We start from the raw sequence: 23,952 nt of genomic DNA, 5'->3' as shown, positions 1-23,952 counted from the left end.
CAGTACCACGTTCAGCATTCAGTATCCACGAGTTCTTGTTAATTAATAATAATATAATAATAATAATATTTATTTTTGCAGGTACACAATACACATAATAAAATAGACAAATAAACAATATGCAACACCCCCTGTAAGCATAGATTGTATTGTTAGAGTTCAGTTTATAAGTTAGGTAGACATGTTATCATGGCTAGGCATGTCAGAAAAGTATAAGAAAAGTAAAATAACTAAGAAACAATTACTATTAATAATTAAAACAAATAAAAATATTTGTTCAAATATTGAAAAAGTCTAGATTATACAAAATATAATAAAATGCCTAGGCGTGATGCGTTAATAACCTACAATGTTTGCTCCCTATATGACTGTTTCACGGTGTCGGTTAATGTCCACTTATATTATCTATACTAAGTATACGCATCTATGTGGAGAAATATTCTATTTTCAAACTTAATCTAAATAAATAAGTGATCAAATATTTTACTCGCAGTTTGGAATATTGCAGTATTGTAGCGATGATCGATTAAAGCGACAGGCTTTACTTAATTTAAACTAATGGTATTTAGTGATCCAAGTTTTATGTTAGAAACCTAATTATTATTCGATCGTTACATCGGGTCGCTCGTTGATTATCCTAAAAACTTACAAAACAATTTAAATCAGACGTTAATAAAATTATGAATGATTCGTATTAGCGCGATATGCTCCCATTGTTTTAGAATTAAGCTCGGGCGAAATTAAATCCCTAACGCCCATAATATATTAAAAGTTATAACCCTAATATTCGCAGTGCTTGACTTGGAAAAGAAATAGCGGAGGTGTTCTGATGACAAAAAAAAACGTGCGTCCCCAGCTAATTAATAATTTATATACGTGGTACAACACATTTTATATAAAAAAAAATGTTTTACGCTGTAATTTTGTCAAAAATCCTAAATAAAGTACCATCACGTGCGTCCTATTGCGAACAATAAAACAAAACTACCTACGCTAAAATTTGAAAATGTAATTGTGGTGTACCTACTCCCAATCCTCTCTCCCATACGACCGTCCTAGTCAATCAGTGGGGCTATATGCGGGTTGCAAATCATAGTTTTCGAGTGAACAGCATTTTAGGTACGTCTTGGAAAAAGATGCGACGGCAAAAAAAAAAAAATGTCAAGAACCGTCGTCGCCCGTCGTCGAACCTCGCGTGTCTTCTGCACGTCTGCGGTGCAAGCAAGAGTGGCGTCGGCGGCGAGGTACAATATTATATAGGCGTGCAATTTGGGGGGGGGGAGGCCGAGTGTAAAGTAGGGGTGGGAGTTGGTCGTCGGTGCATCTGCATGGTACCTACCTATTGCAAGTCGGCGTGCAGTCGCAGTCCGATGCAGCGGCGTCGCGGTTACGCCATCACCGCGGACGACGTGTGGGCCGATGGCGACCGGTGGCGACGGCGGCGGCGGCGGTTACCGGACGACGATATTACCTCCGTTCACCGGACCGACGAGACTCTCCGGCGCGGTTACCACCGGACATGATGATGGTGGTAATACGACGCGTGCTGCAGCGGTCGGACCGCGTCGCATACGACAGCCGTATATCGTATAATATATGATGTTATAAAATTATATGGTAGCGTGCGCGCGACCGTAAAACAATATTATAATATTATAATAACAATAATATTATGATGTTGTTGATTTTCGCCCGGTGATGATAATTACGTCATATCTTAATGGAACGTAATGCGTGAACGTGACATAGCGTCGTGGTAATATGATTGCATTATATAATATTTCGTGATATTATTATTATTATTGCTATTATTATCATCTGCCGCGTGTCGCACGCGCGTGTGTACAAAACATACTATGCAATTATCGCGGAACGAAACGGACGTACGACTACGGGACACACGCACAAGCACACACGAGCGCCCGCGATCGCTCCGGTCGGTCGCCGGCTGTAGTATTAGCGGCCGCGGGACGACTGAAGCGACGAGTCGGCGGGACGACTGGCGCGCGCGGAGTCGACGGGACGCTCTTCTGTTCTGTGTGTACACGCCGGCGGGCCAACGCGCGCGCCGCCGAACGTGTGTGTGCGATACGATGTCACGCCGCCGCGCCGCCGCCGCGTCCGTGGTCGTCGACGGTGGCGGCGGACAACAAGTGCTTCTTGACCGTATAGTCGGCGGCGCTTGCGTGCCCACCCGCTGCCCACCCTCGAGTCGAGCCATTTACGCGCGATTCCTCAGTCGCAGCGCCTATAATATAATATTATGGGGAGGGACAGTGGTCGGCCCCAGACCTGGTTGTTTGCCTATAACCGCGGTTGACGCCCCTGAGAAAATTTCCTGATGTGAGACGTGTGTTTCGCGACGGGTTTTCGTGAATTTTTTTGTAATACCGTTCGAAAAGCCATTTACGCTTCGCTTACTGTAAATAAAAACATAAATATACTCGGGGGCTTTGCCCTCTGCTTGCTCGCTCGCCAACCACCTGTGGAGGGGTCAAGACCATTCCGTAGACCACGCTGAGCCACCGTGGGGCTTTACCCCCGTGACCCAAAAGGTCATCCGCATTTGCATCTTCAGTAACTGTAACTTGAAATATTTTTGAACAAAATATACAAAACTCTTTTGTATGATATAAACATAGGCGCAACTAGACCTCTAAAACAGGGGGTGCTAAATATGGGAATGCACCACAGAGCCCCCCACACCCCCTACACATGAGCCTGCAATGCTCGATAATTCAACATTTTAAAACATATATTAACGCACTTCACATAAATAAAAGAAAATAAATTTATAATACTTTTTTGCTAAAATTTCAGTAACATAAGGATACGTCATTATAATTTCATAATTTTGTTGGTAAATAACTTATATATATATAATACATTTTAAATTAGCATAATTTTTCTAGGTTTCATACAATATTTATTTAAAATAGTTTCAGTGTTAAGCTGATTTAATAAATCTTTTTCAATATTCAGCAAAGATAAATTGGTAAACCTTTGATGAAGCATACTTGATCTTAACCAGTTTTATTATTTGCTTTATTATTACGGGAATATCCGTGTATGGAATGAATTAGAATGAATTATATTATAAGACTTACGATCAAATAATTAAATATTTTTTCAGGAAATTTATCATAATATTTAAAAACATAACATTCATGGTATTTCAATAAAATAATAAAAGTTAGATATAAAGTTTAACTTGGGGGTGCTAAAGACCTTTTTGCACCCCCCTAGTTGCGCCACTGGATATAAATGAGAGATATTACCTAAATGTACTGGTGTTATACTCAAGTTTATCGTCGTTAAATTGTCATAATTATGTATTCTTGTCAGGCTTAACATCACTTAAAGTAATTTAATTTATAACATATTAATCGCTTCTAAACTGTCTCCGCGGCGGCGCATGCGTTCCCGAGGCCCACCAGTGAGTCGCCGTTTCCTTGATTCTTTGTCGGCAAATATATGGAGACAGTGGTTGGCCCGACCCGTGTGGATGGGTTGACGCCTCGGTTGACGGCCTTGAAACAATTTCCTGATATGAAAGACTCGTCGGCTTTCCATGATTTTTTGTTGTATCTTTCTAAAAACCGTTTATGCGTAAAATATAATATCATACTGTATATATATATATATATATCTATATACAAAAACATTTAAATCTTAAGAACGTATAAAATAATATATATTTTGTTGAATTATCAGTCGCCTTCTTAATAACTCAATTAGAACGTAAATAGAACGGTCCTCCTAAAACAAGTGGTGGTGGTAGGACGGGCCCAGTACCTAACCGTGAACAAATTTTAATCATGAGACGGAAAACTTTTTACAACCCACCGACCCCTGAATTGAAGTTTCGAATAACACCCAAATGTCATTCAGTGCCCAGTAAAGCAGTGGCCACCCACCGCACCCAAATTTTTTGCCAAGGATATTTTTCCCGAAAATTCTCAATTCTGCCACCACCGAGGCGGACTGCATTCAGGATAATCCCATCCCCTATCTAAAAAATAAAATAATTCTACTCAGAAAAAAGTTAAAATGGATGATAATCATCTTTTTTTCATAAGTGTATCTCAGTCCTCAAAAGTTTTTCTTCCACTGTCATGCTACCGCCTCAAGAATATTATCACAAAAAAACTCTTGTCGTACTCACCATGACTAGTATAATCCACAAAATGTCAAAATGCATAACGTTTAGTCAATAATAACACATTTAGTGCTAAGTAAATAAATAATATTGATACACTATTCCGATGGTTATAGACCATAGCCCATCGGGTATACGATTGAATAGATAGACCTATCGCCTTAAACCCTTCTAATATAATTAAGTCGATGATTACCTATATCATTTTAATGCTACCAATTCTGAAATCATCAGTAAACTACCCTTTTCCGGATTATGATGATAAATAATAATAATTGTCATAGTGGACTAAGTGCAAAATAGAAACGCCTCTTTTTTTTATATACCAATGTACGTTGGATTGGACATCATTTATAGATATTAAATTATTTCAAAGGAAAAATAAACTTCGGCGAATTTTTTTTAGAATACGGTTAAGGCGTTATAATATATTTGAAAAACATGGTAGCGCAACAAGAGTTTAAAAATAAACTCGACGGACTGTATATACAAGGTATGGTGACAATTGACATAGCTACATTTAAACAATAAAAAGCACAAAAACATAAATACTTTAAACAGTAAATACAAATTACTGTTCTATTCATTTAGAGTTGTGATATTAACCTTTCAATGGTTATATATTTTTTTAGTTTTTAAACTAAGAATGTTTTAATAATAGTTAATGTTAAGCTTATAAACATATACAATAATAGAGATAAGTTATTACGAAGACATTTAAAATGCAATAAAAAATTAATTAAAAAAAAAAAATTATGAATCATCATTTTTTTTACATTGAAAAGGACGATTAGTTTTTATAAAAACGACATACAATTGTGCATATATAGGTATATATATCAAACGATCGATATAAACATACATATGACATACACGTCGCTCGTCATTTGTGGAGTTACATTTCTATTTAAATGACTACTGCTATTATTCTGATATCTTATAAACCTTAGATGAGGTCGTATTTGTATACACTTAAGTGGTCTAATGTCCACTGAATTACTAATATTAGCTATATTGACTATAAGCTATGGGCTACTGGACTAATGCGACATCTCAGTCTTATCTCTTGTTTGAGGGCAGACTTTGTGATTTCTTTTGTAACTGTAGGCATCATCAAAATATAATACCATGGTATAGTTATGAATAATCGTATGTATTATATAAAGTGTTTCACATTAAAGGCTATACCATTACACTACTACACTCCGAAAAACACAATCGCATCAATAAGATAAATCAAAACGTTACGTTTATTTTTTTTTGTAAGCGTGTGTCTTGTTTGACCAGTTGATACATTGTATGTTTAAAAAATTAAACAAGCTGCTAATAAAAATATATGGTTTCAACGTTGAAATACACATCGTCTTGATTTACAAATACATTGATAAAATTGATTTTCATTTTTCGATATTATGTTAATAAATGATTGTTAATTGCTAAAAATTTTAATTCAAAAGAACATTCACACAAATATTGTAATATAGGTGGAACTTAGAACACAACTCTTAATGAATCTATCACTACAATTATATTCTCAAATAAGAAAATCATTTGTTTGGATAAAATGACAAACAAATATGTATATATATATAATGAACATTTAAAAATGTTCACACATAAACATTTGCATTATCATAAATTAAATTGTCTCTGTGCCAGCCTAACTATTTCTTTTATTTTTTATACCTAGATAAGCCAAGTATTTAACTGTCAACATATTTTTCGTTTGACGATTTCTTCAATTTACTTGCCAAAAGTTAACTTTAAACCACTTAAAAAGTGTATATAAATATAATTACCTCGTTGAAACCGATTAGCGTTAAGAATTTTTTTTTTATCACATGATACAATAGGTAGGTATATTTTTTTATAATGAATTACATGTATTTCATTTTTTTTAATATTTATATGTACTAATATGTATCGGAATCATGATAGTTTAGTATAATAACAATAAACTTAATAGGAAAGACTTAAGAATACCTAATTTCCAATTCAAAACTTTGCTACTTTAAAAATCATTATATATCGAACCTTGTGATTTGTAAACTGAAAAAGAAAATAATGGAATAACTTTGTCAGTTGAGATTTTGTGATACAAAGGTTCTTTTCGCGCCAGAGCAATAAATTGGATTAAAAGCCCAAAGGGGATTGGTCTTGAACACAAACACACAATAGAGGTGATCCTATAAGAAAGTATAATCAACAATCACAGTAAATAAAATATAGATTAATATTTTCCACAAAAATACGTATACGTACCCACTTATAAAATACCTTTTATTATTTTTTTAGGTTGTGTACTATTACTTAATGTCAACTAACTTGATAAAAAACCCAAACATTTATTTGTTATGATTTTTAATACATTTTCAATTGTTTCAGGGAAATACTATAGATCCTTATAAATATATTGGTAAATGTTTATAATTATTTCAGATCTATATTTATTTAGTAAAATGTTTATTTTATAATTATATGTATAATTAATGATATGCATATATTGCTAAAATTGTCTTTTCTATTATAATATTTCAAATCAATTAATTCAAATTTTTAGTTAATTTTTCATACGTCTTGTTCGTTATTTTGATACAACTATTAGTTATTACCTACTCTAAGGTCTTATGTGGGTCCGCTGTCCGCACCCTCAACATTATAAACATTATATCACTAGTTCAATAGTGTTTTAGAATTATAAAATAGTTCATAGCCTTAAATTAAAATTATTAAATCTTTTTTACATTTAAAATAAATTACAACAGAAAACAACAATTTGTACAGGGGAACCTATCAAATTATATTAGCCGGGTAATTTAACAATTACTTAAATTTTACTAAAAATGCAAAAGTTAGTTACTTATATTCATTTTAAAGTTGGTTAAAATCAGTAGTAATCCAATACATTTTGATTTGATTTCAAATAATTTTGGAAAATCGATGTAAAATATATTTAATATAAATTATTTGACACAACTGCGATGGTAGTAATTCATTATTATCTAAAAAAAAATACGATATAGTTCATTAAATGTCAAGGTTAATAGATTCTAATACAGATATTTTTATTATTATTATTATTATTATTATTATTATTATTGTTATTAAAATATAAAACCTATAAAAGTTTTTACATTAAGCTATAAGCTAAATACTAATAATTATATTTACATAATTACATGATAAAAGAAATAACCCAGCGGTTACACTTTGTATATTAACGAACTGGACTTAATTTAGTCTTAAGTTTAGGTTGGATATATTTTTTTGTGTATGTACAATGAGTTCCGTTTAATTTGATTGCAACAATTGAAAAAAAGCTATTCAAAAGTACGGCGATACCTGCAAAAGCTTTCAATTGTTCCAAAAATATCAGGTGTTATTATTTAATTTCACAATAAAATAAAAATTACTTTTGTGGAAAAAAATTGTTACAAGTCTCTTGTAATAAAGTCCAATCAACTTTTGATTGTATTTTTGATTCTTTTCTTCATTCTGAATGGTTTTTTTTTTCAATAATATTTATCATTTTTTTCAAATTTGTTGTTAAAGAATGTAAACAAATATAGGTAGTCAAGAAAAAATGTTTTATTGACTCAATAGGTCAATATAGAATAAAAATAACATCCACCGTATTAGACATTAGTGGATATTATGAGTAATGTTCAAGTGATCAATATCAGAAAATATCTATACGTATGATATTATATGGAACTCACTGTAACAATAAATAGAATGAGTACTTACATTTTAAAAACGTAGCATTGCAAATACTGCAAGTATTTCTAATATCAAATTTGTTATTTTGAACTATGATAATTTCAGTAATAAAATATATTCAAGTATTTAAACATAATTGCTGAAATTGGGGAACAATTTTTTTTTTTTAATGCCCTGGAACTTAATTATTTAAACGACCCGAAAGTTTTTATAAATACTATGTATAACAATTACATATATTTTACACCTCCTGTCTTAATCTAAAATCTTAAACTAAGTCGTATGGTTTTAAACGCTTAAGACGTCTGATGTCCTTGCCGGGGTTATTTAATAATTGGATAACCAATGGGTTTATATGGTGATCTCGCCTCGTTTCGTGTTTGAGAGCAAACCTTTGTATTTCGTCTGCTATTATAGGCAGCATCGTATCACGGAATAGCGTTGTTTCTTTCGAACCCGGTAGGCTGCATGATGGTCCGAAGGGCGACGTTTTGACAGCGTTGTATTTCGTTGATTTTAGACTTCTTGGTCTTACTTCTTTTGTGCTTTGGTTTTCAGCTGGCTATTTTCAAGCTTGTCCAATCTGTCATTTAATTTTGTTAATGCTGTCATAACGTCAGATAGCGACGGTATCTATATTTATTTTTTTGTGTGTATGGGTTTGACCATCTGTGCAAAAGAAACTTCTTGAGTGACTGTTTTCGCAGGATTTTGTTGTATTCTTTGTAATGCTGTAATTTAGCTGTAACTTTTTCTATTGCATTTTTATAAGTGGTGCATCCTTTCCAATTTGATGTATGTTCTTCACCACACTTTGATTTCTTAGACTTAGGGCAATTTAGTGACGTGTGTCCTTCACTACATTTTACACACTTTGGAGTTTTGAACCGAATATTTGGCAATTTTTGAATTGTCACACTTCTTTCATTTTCCTTAGAGATTCCACTTTTCTAGTATGATAGCACAAATTTGAAATATCTTAAACGTCTTTGTTGTTTGCTTGTGACTCCAAATCCATGAATCTATGAAGATTAATAGAGGCCTTATATTTTATAATAGTTCGATAACTAAAATTGTAGTTAGGGTCCGCTTTTTTTTTAATTTGAATGTTCCTAACATTATGTACACCGAATGTCCTATTTCAGATAATTCTGTTTTAATGTCATAGGGGTCAGTTTCAGGGCGTATAATTCACGAATTATCACTTGAAACTATTTTTCTGTTTTATGTTAGTATCTGTGATACTCCACTTTTTAGTATTTTCATTCTTTTACAAACCGGTGTATGTCGCCTGTTAGTATCTTAATTTCACCATTAGCCAAAGTTTTCATTTGTTGCTCGTATCCCTCAGCTTCTTCGAGTCTTAAATTAATCATTGAGTGTTTAAAATCATTATCACCACATACTGTTATTGGAGATGGTTTATGGATTTTTACAGAAGTTCTCGCTACTTCTTTCGTGTTTCATTACTCATTAGTAATATATGTATATAATATACCTATATATTGTATACATATTATGTATTGTTTTTATCAATATTTAGGATGAGGTTTAGAGTATAAATATGTTATATTATATAATAAAATATGCAAATATAAAAATATTGTTTGAATTAGGAACATGACATTTTTTTTTTTTTTAATTTCGGTAGGTTACTACATACACTATATTATATTTTACATTAATTATAATTTATTATACTTTAGTATGAAAATTAAATATATATATATATATATATATATAAAAAAATAAAAAAATATATAACATACTAATATAAATTATACTATACTAATTTAATTTTCAAACTTTTTATTAATTTTGTCATTTTATTAAATTATTTTTCCACCTTTATTTGGACATCGAGCACAACGTTTGTACACTGTAGACTACATGTGTCCTATATATAGACTTAGACCACTAAAATTGTGCGCAGTGCCCGATTTCCAACTTTAACCTATAATATTATACTCAACACCCACGTGTTTCCATACAGCTATTAGTTGCAGTTTAGAGTATTGAAAAACTACCCATATACAGGATGTTTCCTAGTTTTCTGTACAAACTTTGAAAATTATCTTAATATGCGGTTTTACTGCATTAATGGGTAAATTCGAAGACCAACTTGTTTTGGGAAATAGGTTACGATGACGATGTTATATTTTAATACAAGAAATATTGAAATACTAAATAGATAGAGCAATACATCACTTAAGTTGTTATCCGAAACCCCAATTTTGATGTACTTTGAGATTTTCAAACGCGACTTTGTATTTTCAGCGTCACGTGGCTATCCACCACCGTAAGTTGTCAGATAATTTTGAAAACTATGTACATATCTAAATAGAGGTTTAGAGATTTTAAAATATTCAAAATATTTTTTCTTCTACTTTTTATTTATGTGAACATATATTGTTAAGCGTTCCAAAAGTTTCTTGTAATCCTGAACCTCAACTAGATTTTTGTTTGAATTTGATTTGACAGTTTATGTTTATTATTTATTTTATTGTTAGTTTTCTGATATACATTTCACATACTTTTCTTAAGTGTTATAAAACAATATTTATTGGTTATACCAGTAAAGTTATCTATCCACATACAAATTATTTGAACAATATTCTTTCACATTAATATTTAATATAAATTGAATGTTAAATAATTGAAATCAGAATTTCCTTTAGATGCAATAAGACATGTTTTAAATTAAAATATATGAATAAAACATGAACGTAAACAGATTGATACCCAATAAACTTCTTGTTCTTTATTTTAATATGGAACGACCTAAAAGGATTTAGTACACTTTATATTTGTTTTATACCTTTCTCTGTAACATCTGCAGTAGTTCAGTGTATAAAAATGTATTTTACAGTAGGTAAATAAAATTACGTCGTTGATAACGATTGTGATATTAATTTAATTAACCGAATTATCTTTAACAATAAAAAGTCGGGAATTTATGCTCTTGAATTGTGGGCCAACGAAATGACAGGGAATGAGGATTATCCTCCATTTATTTTGTAAGTCGAAGCTTACTTCTTAATATTTAATTAAGCCAGTTAGTAACGCGGGCAAGTGGATAGCGTTAGGTCCTCACTTTTAAAAATGTAATTATTTTCTTTCTTGTAAAAATAAAACATTTTTAAAAAATGAGTAATGATAATACCTTTCAATTTGACAGGTCGATTCAGAATACTGTTAATAAAATGTACGATTTGGTCGTCATTAAATCACTAGCAAAAAAATTAAATTTGCTTACAGTTTTTAATTTTGAACTTAATCTTATTATTGCCTGTCAACGTACTTAAATAGATATTGACAATAATTTTAATTATTCCAAAATATAGACACCTTAATCTAATATTAATCCATTAATACCTAACTATTGGTGGATAGCGCATTACTTAATCTGCAATTAATATTCTACGATTTATTTTACTTGAATAAAAATAAAACTCAGTATCGACAAATAGTTGTTATGAATACTTGCGAATTTATTATAATATATGTTTTAAGAATATTCTTAACGAACAAAAACCATAATAGGTCTATGATTTATTAGTTTATGGTATGATTCACAGAGGATTATATGTACCAAAGTCTCCTGCAGCAGCATAGGCGCATATTTAGACCTAATCTATGGCAAGGGGGTGCTAAAGTTGCAATAAGGCATAAGATAAAGAAGCTAAATTAGAAGTAAGGTTTAGATTTTGGGGGTCCTTCGTCCACCTATAGACCACCATAGTTTGAAATACATTTGCCCAATTTTAATTTGCTTATTTCTGCAGCTTACAGGCTTTCTTATTTTACTTAATTTATGTGTTCGGGAAATTAGCACTAATGTAAATTCTACAATTTATTTTTCGTTTTAACAGTTGAAATAATCATAAAAGTTAATTATTTAGTTCTATAACAATAAAGCACGTTAGTAAATGTAAGTATAATTATTAAGTATGAAGCACGTCTCAAATACGTAGAAAAAAATATGTTTAGTAATACGAGTATGTTAGAAAAAAAAATGTATATAAGTAAAAGTTGGAGGTTAATAATTTTTCTATCTTTTTGTTTCATAGAATCTCTGGTAAAACTATATAATATTATCTGAATTTCATAACCTTAATCCTTGGGCTTCGTTTGCCAGTCATAATCTTTTCTGCGGTGATATCTTTTGTAAATAATTACTAATCTTGATACAGTCACCCGCGAGTGCTTACTAACTCTATTTGTCTTTGTTCGGAGATTGTATTTACGACTTGCGTGCAATCAACGAAGAATCAAATAAATCAGAAGGGAAACAATGGTCGATAGAATTTAGTACTTGATTTGAGCTTTTATTTCAGTAGACGCCGTGTTATTTGAAAATACTTATGTGGGCTTTAAAATAAAATAAGTACCTAAGAAATATATTATATATTTATATATATATGAGTATAATATACATATACATTTAAAATATGACGAATAAATATACAATGTACATGGCTTGAAAAGAATAAACTTAATGTGTGTAGGTATCGGAATACATTAGGGACTTCCATTTAAAAAAATGCTAATAATGCATCAGGAAATATAAAAAATTAAAGATATAGTCCATAATATAATCGCGTATAGGTGTGATACATAATGTATTATGCATTATGATGGAATATAAAAATATAGTATATTTATTTAATAGTCTTTAAATTTTGAGTTATCAAGCAAACTATACTAAAATGCATTCAGAAAACATTCATGTTAAATATTTTTTACAATTTTCAACTTATTGGTTGGATTTTTTTGAATCTAATAACTGTTAGACAAGTTTTAGTCAAACATATTATGCGTATGGAAGAAAGTATATGGATTATTATAAAATTATTACTAAACTTACACATTTATATACACATAGGTAAATCATACAATTTCAAAAATATATCTACAACACTCAATTTGTCAATGTACATGGAAGCTGATATAGTTACTGCCTTAAGTGTGAATAACAAAATAATATAACATGTTCATATAAATTACTATCAAGTTATAAATGTCACGGCCACATATTTCTTTCTTTGAAAATTATCTCATTTTGTGTCACTTGCTAACAAGATTTTCTTCCAAGACAATTTCACTTTAACCAACCATTTATTATTTATGGTTTTAAACTGTTTAAAGGTATAAAAGTTTACCCAGTGATCAAAAGTTTTTCTTACTTGAGTGTAACGTTTACGAACAACATTTTCTAATATGGCCATTTCTTTACGCCGCAAATGCCTCTTATACTGCAAATCATTAATTATCATTATGAGATAAGAGGACGTCGTAAGACTATAACTTAGATCCACAATTATTGTTGTTTCCATTTTCCTTTCACATTACATAGCAAATTTAATGTTCAGAGTAATCCATTTTACTCCGTTATTTATACGATTAGAGTAAATTGATTTATTATTAAATTTGAAATTATAATTACGTAAGAATTTTTTTTTATATTTCAATATTGAAGCAAGCGGTAAGAGGAATTTAAATTGTACAAAACATTCACAATTTTAAAATGCTATCAAAACATATTTATAATTGAAATGTCAATAAAAATCAAGTATTTAGTATTTACCTAGATGTTATTAGTTTTTTCTTTAAATAATGAAATACATCAATTTATACTTAAGTATTATTACCCAATAAAGAAAGAGTATAAATAAATTAGTCTGAAAGTAAAATTTGCTACGCCTTACGTTTGTCAACGGAGACTACACGTGAGGGTATATACCATCCTCTGAATTATAAACTAAAATGTTAAAAACACTTTGAATATTAATTACTAATTACTAAGTAATATGGTGACAAAGTCGCCAAGAAATTTGAACGTTTAAGCACTTGACTATTTTTGTATACCTAAACCAATGCTACGCCAAAAATCATTATTCGAATACACGACCCAACTTGTTTACATCCTTGAAATCCTCAATAATTAAATAAGATAATCAATATAGTGAGCACATGGTTAATTATTGGTTAAATTAATGAATAATGACTAACTCATTCCAGCGACGTGAATGAAAAGCTCGCCGTGTTCTCTTATAAACCTCTTTCGTGTCTTCTGGTCCCCGTTAAGTCGATCTGTGATGAGTTTAGGATCAAAAATGTGTCATACGTGAATTTAAAGCTATCCCCGACCAGGCTTAATCTATGGACTTGGCGTTTTGTAAGCTTAATGAGGTGGTCTGATATAACACAAGGAAATTATAAAAGGATTATAATGAAACGCATGCGCAATTAGTGTATACCACAACGGATAAATTAATTATAAGTACCTACCTATATACGTATACTTGTTAGTATCGGGTTTTTGTGTTTCATACAATTTCATAAACTATTAGTGTCCATATGCATCGAAGTGTTGTTATGCCTAGAATGGTATATACCTCATATACCTTATACTATTATACCAATAATAAATTACTAACACTTATATTAGCTATATAAGTCTCTCTCAATTTCTTTTTCACTGCCTATGTATGACATACAAATCAAATTTGACATTTTCCATTTATTGTTTTTTGTTTAGATTGTCTCACTCTATCGTGACTCGTGGATCTATTCTTTTTGCGCACCACACATCTCCTTGTAGATCCTATTTTTCAGACATACCTATAATGACTTAATCTCGTAATATACTTATACATATACTAATCATATTATAATATTGATCATGTTCAATTAACTCCGACGGCTCTATATAATTTTCTATTTTATTCGAAATGTACCTACACCTTGTTTGTTTGTTTTTATTTTTTTTTCTGCAATATATAATACGTATCCAGCAGGCAGGTCCTAGTATAATATTATACTTTATTATAATTAAATTTAAAAAACCAGTTACTGAAAATTGGAATGTTTCAATTTTATATTTGACAAAAAAAAACTATTTATATCACCACATGTTGACTTGATACACTATATATATACAATAGATTTTACTCAATACTGACATTAATATATTTGTTTTATTTTGCTATCATAATCAACTCTTAACTTATCATAGTTTACAACTATTTGAAAACCATCGACCGTTTAAAGGTCTTGGTTTTATTTAATATATTTAATTGACCAAGTAGCTAATTAAAATATTATTTTTATCACATATACCTATCGTATTTATTATTAATATTATATAACCCGGTCAGACTGTTTTTGATTAAGATCGTCTGACAGTAATGTTTATACTATAAAATGATTTAATTATTTCAAATACGAATAAGGATGGGTCATAAAGACGTATAATAATAGTTTAACATTAAATACAGTTAAAAATGTTATTTAATTTTTTAGACTTTTATCATTAAAAAGTACATAAAAAACATTTTATGTTTTTAAGACAAATATTTCAATATTATGACGTAAAAAAATAGTACACATTCCTTTATGTTGAGTGAAAATTAAAAGGAATAAATTGCATGAAATATAATATAATAAAAATGCAAATTTACCTGTATTTAGGTAAATAAATATTTACCTTGCATTAATAATATTATGTGTTTTATGCACTTTTCATTAATAATAGTTTGTAAAATAAATATGATACTCTTATTCCATGTCGCATAAGCAATCGCAAAACATTTGATGAAACAATTGTGAGCTAATAATATGGTCCCTTAATCATGATTTAGTGACCCGTAATTATTGGTCCATTAAACTTTATTCGACCATTAAATTTATCAATTTTTTATGTAAACAATTCTTACTGTTCATAGTTCATAGTAATGTTCAGTTTTAGTCCCATCTTAAAAATTATTATGCAACTATTTAAGGTACCTACAATGTTTTCCCGACTAAACGACGAGTGTTTTTCGCGTCTGCTTTTGCATTTGCCTTTTCATATCTATTAGATGAGAGTGCCAATGAGTGATACTGCGATATAAATAATACATAATTTATTTATTAAAATAATACCTATATTTGCATTTTAAATGACAAATACGTGCAAATGATAGAATCAAATTACCATGTACTATAACGATATATTACGTAAACATTTGCTATCTTTTTATATAATTCTTAGAATTTCAAGAACATGTCTATTTGAATATTTTTTGGCACACAATTTCATCATATTTTAAGCTTTTAAATAACATAAATGTCAGTACTCAATTTATTATTAATTATAGTTTGTGAGTAAATATTAATTTTTTTTAGTCGAATAATGTCAAATGAAAAAAGGTACAAGTACACAATATCCTCAAACAACGGGATTTTATCATCGGAACAAAGGGATTTTTTTGAAATTAATGGATATATTATCATTAAACACTTGATAAATGAAACCTTATTGGACCAATTCAAGTAATTAAAATTGTATTATATTGTACTTACATATATTATTAGTGATGGCAATACATACAACGACATAATCCGAATATTCAACTCATATTTTTACTCATTCAATATCCTATAAAAGCAATAGGGTGTAAGGCCATATTATGTACATACTATTGATGATGATTGGCACTCTAACTAAATTGTTGAATATTTTAATAATTTTGTTTTCACTGTTCTTGTTTAGACAAAGATTCATCGATATATGTGAAGATAAGGTTAACCGAGGAGGAATAACCGTGATGAAAGATATATCATCGGTGAAAAGAAATCTAAGAGCAATTTCTAATGAACGTGTCGTTAATAAAATTCAAGACATTGTATGGGATGATGTATTCGAACAGTACTTTCTACATCCAGAAGTAATTCTTTTTTTTTTATTCTTTTTTTTTTTTTATTTTTTTTTTTTGCGGTACCATATGGGTGCTCTAGGACATAATGGGTTTTAATAAAAATAATAGGTGCAACTATTCCTACAATTGTCGGGGGTGCTGAAACTTTAGATAACTTAGTAAGTTATTTTTGTGCTTATGTAGCATTATACACACATACATAATATTAAATGTACACATTATTTTCTTATATCAAGTGAAAAATTGTATTAATTATAATAAAATAATAATATACAGAAGTACAAAATAAAAAGAGATTATTGAATAATAGATAAAGGTATACGGAGAAAAATTGAATTACTACTTACGCCAATGTATAATATAATAAGCGATGTACCATTTTTGAGAATACACAAAAAAGTATTGAAAATTTGGAACACCAACTACTTAACTTATCTACGGTATTTCGTAATTAAACACACGTCACGATGGCTTATTCGAAATTATTTGTATGTTTATTATTAGTTTTATTTATAATTGTTCTCAATTCATCGTCGATATAATAACGTAGGTAGGTATAGATAAAATAATAATATGTTATTTAAGTTTATTATATACCTAACATATTTCTCCATACATATTACATAGGTATACCTATGATATGGTTATATATCGTTTCAGCGTATTCGAATGTATGTCAGTCAGTTTACGGGTAACTCTAACTACAGAACGAAAATAATTTGGAACGCTCGTTTCTTTGAAAAATCAATAATATATATTTTACTGTTTTTGTATTGTTATCAAATGTTTAACTGTATTTTTTATTATTATTACTATTATTTGATGACACCAGACACGTGATTGTATTATAATACTTCGGACGGATCGTGTTCAATGACACAGTGGTCGGTAAACTTTTAGAGGGTAGGTACTCCGTACTCGGGGTCAAAATGGGGTTAAATAATAATACGTGTTTGCGCTGGATGGACATCGGAAAAAAATCGAGTGTCGTATTATATGGATAGTCGCACTATAATTTTACCTACGTCCTATAAAAAAAAGAACACGTAATGATTTTCGTGTCGCCGGTATGGTCGTCCCCTATCACTATAGGTGCGATAACTATTGCCTATAGGCTATTGTATGTTTACTATATTATTGGCGACACGGTTTAATGAAAATAATAACATAATGATCGGATGAACTACTAGCGACCAAACAATATCATTTGAAAGCTCGCAGAATTAAATATTCAACACGTTAGTAAGCTGCTGTATGAATACGAATTATCCAGGGTAAATTCGATCGGCGTGTAAGAAGTTTTGTTTGAAAATAAATAAATTATAGCACAATAATGATGATCATATTATATTATATCTTGTGCTTTGTGTACGAAAATGTTCTTATTATATTGAAAATAAAATGTCAAAGTATTTTATTTTTATATCGTACCTATACTGTTTGAATGAGCCCCAAAACTTATTAGCAAACAATATTACTACGAAAGCGTATTTACTATTTACAATTTACAGTGGTAGAAGAAAATGTGTGTTGAAAGTTTAATATCAATAAAAAATATTATTCCTAGGTGGGTGTTATAGTATTAACTATTAACTATTTTACGATCGAAATCGGGTGTTATCGATGTGTACCTACTTATACGGTATATCACGTTGTACTTATTCCGAAAATACCTTGGCATTTAATTAATAACTATCAAGAATATTGTATTTTAAATTTTAATACAATGATTAGATTAACCATATTATCTTAAAATGTATCTTAAAATTCAAATACTTCATAAACCAAAATAAAGTTTTTAAATTTTTAAATTTTTCTGAATGTTTAGTAAACAATATTTTAGCTGGGTTATCATTATAACTTATTACTATTATTATTCATGAGAGATTTATTAAACGGATAGGTTCTTAAAAATAATTGATCAAAATGAATGTAATTAAAATCAAAATACGAAGAACATTTAGAAATTATAATATCTCTACATAAAATATACTTAAGCTAGCTTAAAATCTAAGTTGTTATCAGAAAATAATCTTTTCAATAAAATCATCATAAATTGAGTTTCTAAAAGTTTATAATTTATTCTTCAAAGTATACTTTTCATTCATAATAATATCAAACTAAAACTAATCCTTTATAATTAAATTTCATCATTTCTCAAAATTAAAATGTATTGAAGCATTAAACGTGATAAATTAATCAGTTGTATTCGAATGTTTTATTTCTAAATAAAGACATTTCTTAGAAAATTATTTATAACTTCCATGGATAATTATAAATGATTTCAAAGTAACTTTTAATAATCATTTAATAAAAAGTAATAGCCAAGTTTCTAACTATACTAACCATTATTGTAATCCGACTTCATAATTGCCCACATTCCAAGAATGGCTTATGGAAGTTAAACAACTTTCAAAACGATAGATATTTTAAATACTACTTTTCATAATAATAGTTATCTTCTTTTAACCTACTCTGTAAATATTATTCATTCATTGAAACCAGCAGAAATTTTGTTTTTAACCCAGAATTCACAATGAGACAACGTGTGGAAAACATAAACCGTCAAAAGATTATTAAGATTTTCACATTATACCTATATATATGTAAAAAAATAACCATCAAATAACTTGTGATATGGCTGAGTATTATGCTCCTTAAAATGTTCGACACAATTATATTTTATATTATACTTTCCTGATACATGTTGATACGCAAGACAAACATTTCAAATGTCTCGTTGTATATGTAAATAGTGGGCGCAATACCTTTTAATTTAAAGTTTTAAAAAGTAAATAAAACATTTACTGTTTTTTATAGTTACTCGATTATGTACAATGTTTCACGGGAAACAATATAATGGCAATGCATTCAATGTTAATAAACAAACCCCCGGATACTGGCTCGATGACTTCAAGACATCCAATGCATCAGGTAAAACTATATTTACACTCGCCGTGTTAAATGTAAACACCGAAGACAGACAATATTACGGTTTATATGTTACATTATACGTTCCGCTCGAAGAAACGATTCTGAGTAAACTTCGGTTTTGCTGTCTACTAGTGTTTTCTAATTTATTTTAAGTGTTGTTTGACGGAAAATCAGTGACGATTTTCTCAACTTACAATACCGAGTAGAAAATATGGTAGACTATAATCTAAGAATATGGTTGAATTTCCATTTGTTATTTGTCCACGTTCTAATTTTCTGAACCGTTAGATTTCTAAGTGTTACCATTAAATGTTTTTATAATATGTTCACGAATCTTAATCGTTAGTTTATGCCCTTAAACCCTTAGCCCTAATAAGCTTTCTTCCCCTTGATCCAAAAAAAAAAATCAACAGTCCTTATTGCGTTTAATCTTCTTATAGGTACTCTTTAGAATAACATGCACTTATTACGTCATATTAGTGTTTGTACAAATAATATATTTTTTTAATATATTTTAGTCGAATTAATTAAATAACAATAAACTTAAAATCGATGTATAGAAAATAAAAATACATATTATTATTATTTTTATTGAGGCTTTACGAGTTTTTTTTCGACACCTTTGTCTAGCGACTTTATTATATTAATACTGGATGACTAAACTAACCTTATGTCGCTATAAATGAAAACTTTAATATATTAGCATAGGATATAGCCATATAGATACATACGTTAAAATTAATTTAATCGTTATGTTCAAGTATTATCATAAAATGAACATCCAAAATGGAAAAAAAATGCAACTGATAACAAGTCCCATGGTACTTAATAACTAGGGTTCGGATTTATATGTATTTATGTAGCCAAAGTAGATATTTAAAACTATGTACCTTCATACATGTGTGCTAAACAGTTAAAAATAAGAATTATCAAAAAAAATTAACCATAATTAATAATATAATAAATTGTAATAAAAAAAAAAAAGATTATTTATCTAATTATCTTGATTTCAATTTAAAACAACATGTGTTTTTAAATTTTCAAATTCAAAGGATTACCGTTTATGTTGTAAACTTTCTTTATACTGAATTTATACGTAGATATAGCCACGTCAAAAATACATCCGGTCGACACCGCCGAAAAGACAATAGTATAATATAATATAGACTATACAAGTCGTTAACTATTAGGTATTGCGTTCCTTATGATAAGCTACCAATCATTCTGAACTCTGGAAAAAACAAGGTAAGATAGTAAAATTGACTAAATGTGTGGAAAAAATTGAATAATATTATGATATAATATGTAAAAACATGTATTTATGAAAAAATATGTAAAAATATGTAAAATCAAGAACAGCTCATTTCATGGAAAATCTTGTGAAGCGAATTTATCACTTGCTGAAATTAGTTTATCGTGCCATACTGAAAATATGTATTTACATATATAAATCAGAGGTCTAGTGATAACTGATAATATATTATGCAGTGGCGTAGTCAGGGGGAGGCTGAGGGGGCTGCAACCCCCCCCCCCCCCACCCGAAATGTTAATAAAATTTAAAAATTATCTTAATGGCTATGGTATTCGATCAAAAACTAAACTACCACAAAAATTATACGTATGTATTATTTTGTATTTAATATAAATAAATTAGACAGCGTTTGAATGCAAATGTTTGTAGGAAGGTGCCTATATAAGTATATTTAATTCCATGAGTCATGACGAAAAACATAAAAGTTACGACTTCTGACAGTGTAGCATCATCGTAAATTACATTTTCTAATTAATTAAACTTATACACCTTTTATAGTTTTGTGTTGTCTTTCATAATATTTTTTAACTTTTTCAGGATTTGCATTACTTTGCATTTCGGCCGGCAGACAGAATCGTAGCTACGTGGACAGCTATGCAAATGGTCACAAAAGCTAACGGGTGTCTGTTTGTTTTGCCAGGTTCACATGAACATCCGGGTATACTTCTTCCGCACGAATATCCGGAATGGAAGGTAAGAATATATATATGGTATTATTTTGATTATTATTATTTATTTATACAATCAAAACAATTTCTGATGCATTGCGTTTAAAAGGGCGGAGTGAATAAAGGTTTCCACGGGATTACCGGGTACGATAGTTACCAAAAAAAATATTTGGATATGAATCCTGGTGACACGGTACTTTTTCACCCATTACTAATACACGGATCTGGACCGAATACGTCACAAGTATGTATAATTTAAAGCTTCACATCCAAGATATTGTCAAGTTTTCCTCAATCCGCAGTGATTATAAGATAGGTACCTACCTACCGGCTACCATTACCATATTATGTTGAATAATTGTATATGAAAATACACTTGGTACAGAAAAAATCTACAAAAAAAAAGTACAAATAATTACTATCTTTACTTACGTTAATAATTAGGTACCTACATTATAACTATTGGAAAATTCAATATTTCTTAAATGACATCAATATAACATGTAAATAATATATTTTGTCTCTGCGTGTATTTCAATTTTATGAATACATAAATATCTGCTGTACAAAGGAAACAAGAAAAGCAATTTCTTGTCATTTCGCATCCTGTGAATGCCGATATATAGATGTAACTGGTACAACACAACAAAATATCGCTATTGAAGTCAAAGAAATAGCACGTCGGAGAGGTTTCAATGACATGGACTTCAAAGTAATAATGCATGAGTACAAAATAGTAACTAGTAACTCCACAATATTATGACTATTAATTGAAATGCAAAACCTTTTCCATATTTTAGGACTTTTGGAAGTTTCGAAGTCGACTAGTGCGTGGATTGAAAATGCATTTATAACTCGACCAAATTACCTGCAAACGCATAAATGATAAAATATTATCTTATAAAATTGAGTTAATATGAGTTTTACTTACATGTCATTCAAACAATTTTAATTAGTTTATTCATCACACATATCTATCTTGATAATTATACACCTAAATACAGAGTACACACATATAATATACATATACTTATATACCTATACCTATTTCAATTATGCTTATATGTATACCTACTTTTTATCGGCTTTTGACAAAAAGTTAATTCGGCTCAACAATTAATTATCGTGGGCACCATTTAAGTTTATTTTAAGAGGATAAAAATATTTATATACCTTCCGAGTCTCGAGAAAATATTTATACCTATTCCTTCATTGAAATCGATCTAGTAGTTTCTATAATTAGATATCTAGTAAAAAAACTCATTTCAAATACAATTACAATATTGACTTGGATATGTTTAAAAAATATTATAATACCTACCAATGGATTTAAAAATGTGTAGTTACACTCTATATATTTATTCTTTACCATACTTTATTCAATCATATTTTTCTCTTATTTATATTTTTAAGGACTACTCTCCCAGCACAACCTTTGCTCTCTGGGGTTGCTGCAATATTGTACACATAACGGACATTTTGATGTTAAAAAATTGTTGATATTGCATTGAACTTATTGTCACAATTACTATCATTATTATTTATTATTATTACTATAAAAATCGAATCTGACTTAATAGGTTCTATGTTTTATGACTATAACTATATACATATCCGACAACCACAGCGAAAAATAACAGAAGAGGTAAATATTTTAATTTATATTATTATAGCTTAGCTTAGTTTCATGTTATAATGTAAAATTAACCTTACACTTAATTTAAAGTTAATTGTCAGTTAGACGACCAAAGATGCAACGGCCGACGAGTAAGTGCCGCGGCCGATAAAGGAATGCCACGGATGATAAGGAGATGCAGTGGACGACGAGATGCCGTGGCTACAACTCTACTTTTAAAAATTATAATATTATGTATAACCAGTTTTAATAAAGATGTTTTTGTCCAATAATTGATACTTGAAATTTTTTTGTACACATTATAACATACTTCATATTAATGGTAAAAACAAAATATGCTTACCTATTTAATATGTACTTTTTAATAATCTATTAAGATTTGTACGATAAAACGTTAATAATAAGTACATTAATATAACTTATATCTTATTATGACTTATGCCAGACATTAAAAAAAAAAATGTTGATAAATATTTTGTAATTTAAAAACAAAAATTGATGGTATTTTACTATAATAATGAGACGTAGGCCCAAAAACAAAGATGTGCTAAATTTGAACTTGGGAGTACTAAAGACCGTCTTGCATTCCGAAGAGGCACAAATAGACGTAGCCGTTTGGGCGTGGGGACAATTGGACGTCAAAAAAAGAAATATAAATTAAATAAATAATATTATAACAGATCCTCATCAAAATATATTTAAATAAATTGAAAACAAATAGTTCTGGTTTATGCTTATAAATTATAAAACCATTGATATTATATGTCCATAATATAACTAATGGTAATTGCAGGTATCGTATAATATCGAAGCTTATCAAA

The 23,952-nt window shown here is 29.5% G+C and overlaps 1 protein-coding gene and 1 long non-coding RNA gene across 2 annotated transcripts in view; one reads left to right on the top strand and one right to left on the bottom strand.

The window, feature by feature from the left end:
• Positions 1 to 1,987, bottom strand: part of LOC111032095 — a 65,124-nt gene extending 63,137 nt beyond the window's left edge. Inside the window, exon 1 of the long non-coding RNA XR_002604280.1 lies at positions 1,340 to 1,987. This is a non-coding gene — a long non-coding RNA (uncharacterized LOC111032095). The remainder of the gene's footprint in view (positions 1 to 1,339) is intronic.
• Positions 1 to 22,433, top strand: part of LOC111032094 (phytanoyl-CoA dioxygenase, peroxisomal-like) — a 112,311-nt gene extending 89,878 nt beyond the window's left edge. The window contains exons 2-8 of the mRNA XM_022312304.1: positions 16,049 to 16,195; positions 16,416 to 16,590; positions 19,402 to 19,515; positions 21,365 to 21,520; positions 21,605 to 21,739; positions 22,067 to 22,207; positions 22,296 to 22,433. Of these exons, the coding sequence (XP_022167996.1) occupies positions 16,056 to 16,195; positions 16,416 to 16,590; positions 19,402 to 19,515; positions 21,365 to 21,520; positions 21,605 to 21,739; positions 22,067 to 22,207; positions 22,296 to 22,349 (915 nt within the window). The 5' untranslated portion in view covers positions 16,049 to 16,055 and the 3' untranslated portion in view covers positions 22,350 to 22,433. The remainder of the gene's footprint in view (positions 1 to 16,048; positions 16,196 to 16,415; positions 16,591 to 19,401; positions 19,516 to 21,364; positions 21,521 to 21,604; positions 21,740 to 22,066; positions 22,208 to 22,295) is intronic.
• The last annotated feature ends 1,519 nt before the right edge of the window (positions 22,434 to 23,952 follow it).

Source organism: Myzus persicae, unplaced genomic scaffold, assembly GCF_001856785.1.
Source record: "Myzus persicae strain clone G006 unplaced genomic scaffold, MPER_G0061.0, whole genome shotgun sequence".
Taxonomy (NCBI): Eukaryota; Metazoa; Arthropoda; class Insecta; order Hemiptera; family Aphididae; genus Myzus; species Myzus persicae.
Note: the sequence above shows the minus strand (reverse complement) of the source record. Positions and strands in the feature narration are given on the sequence as shown.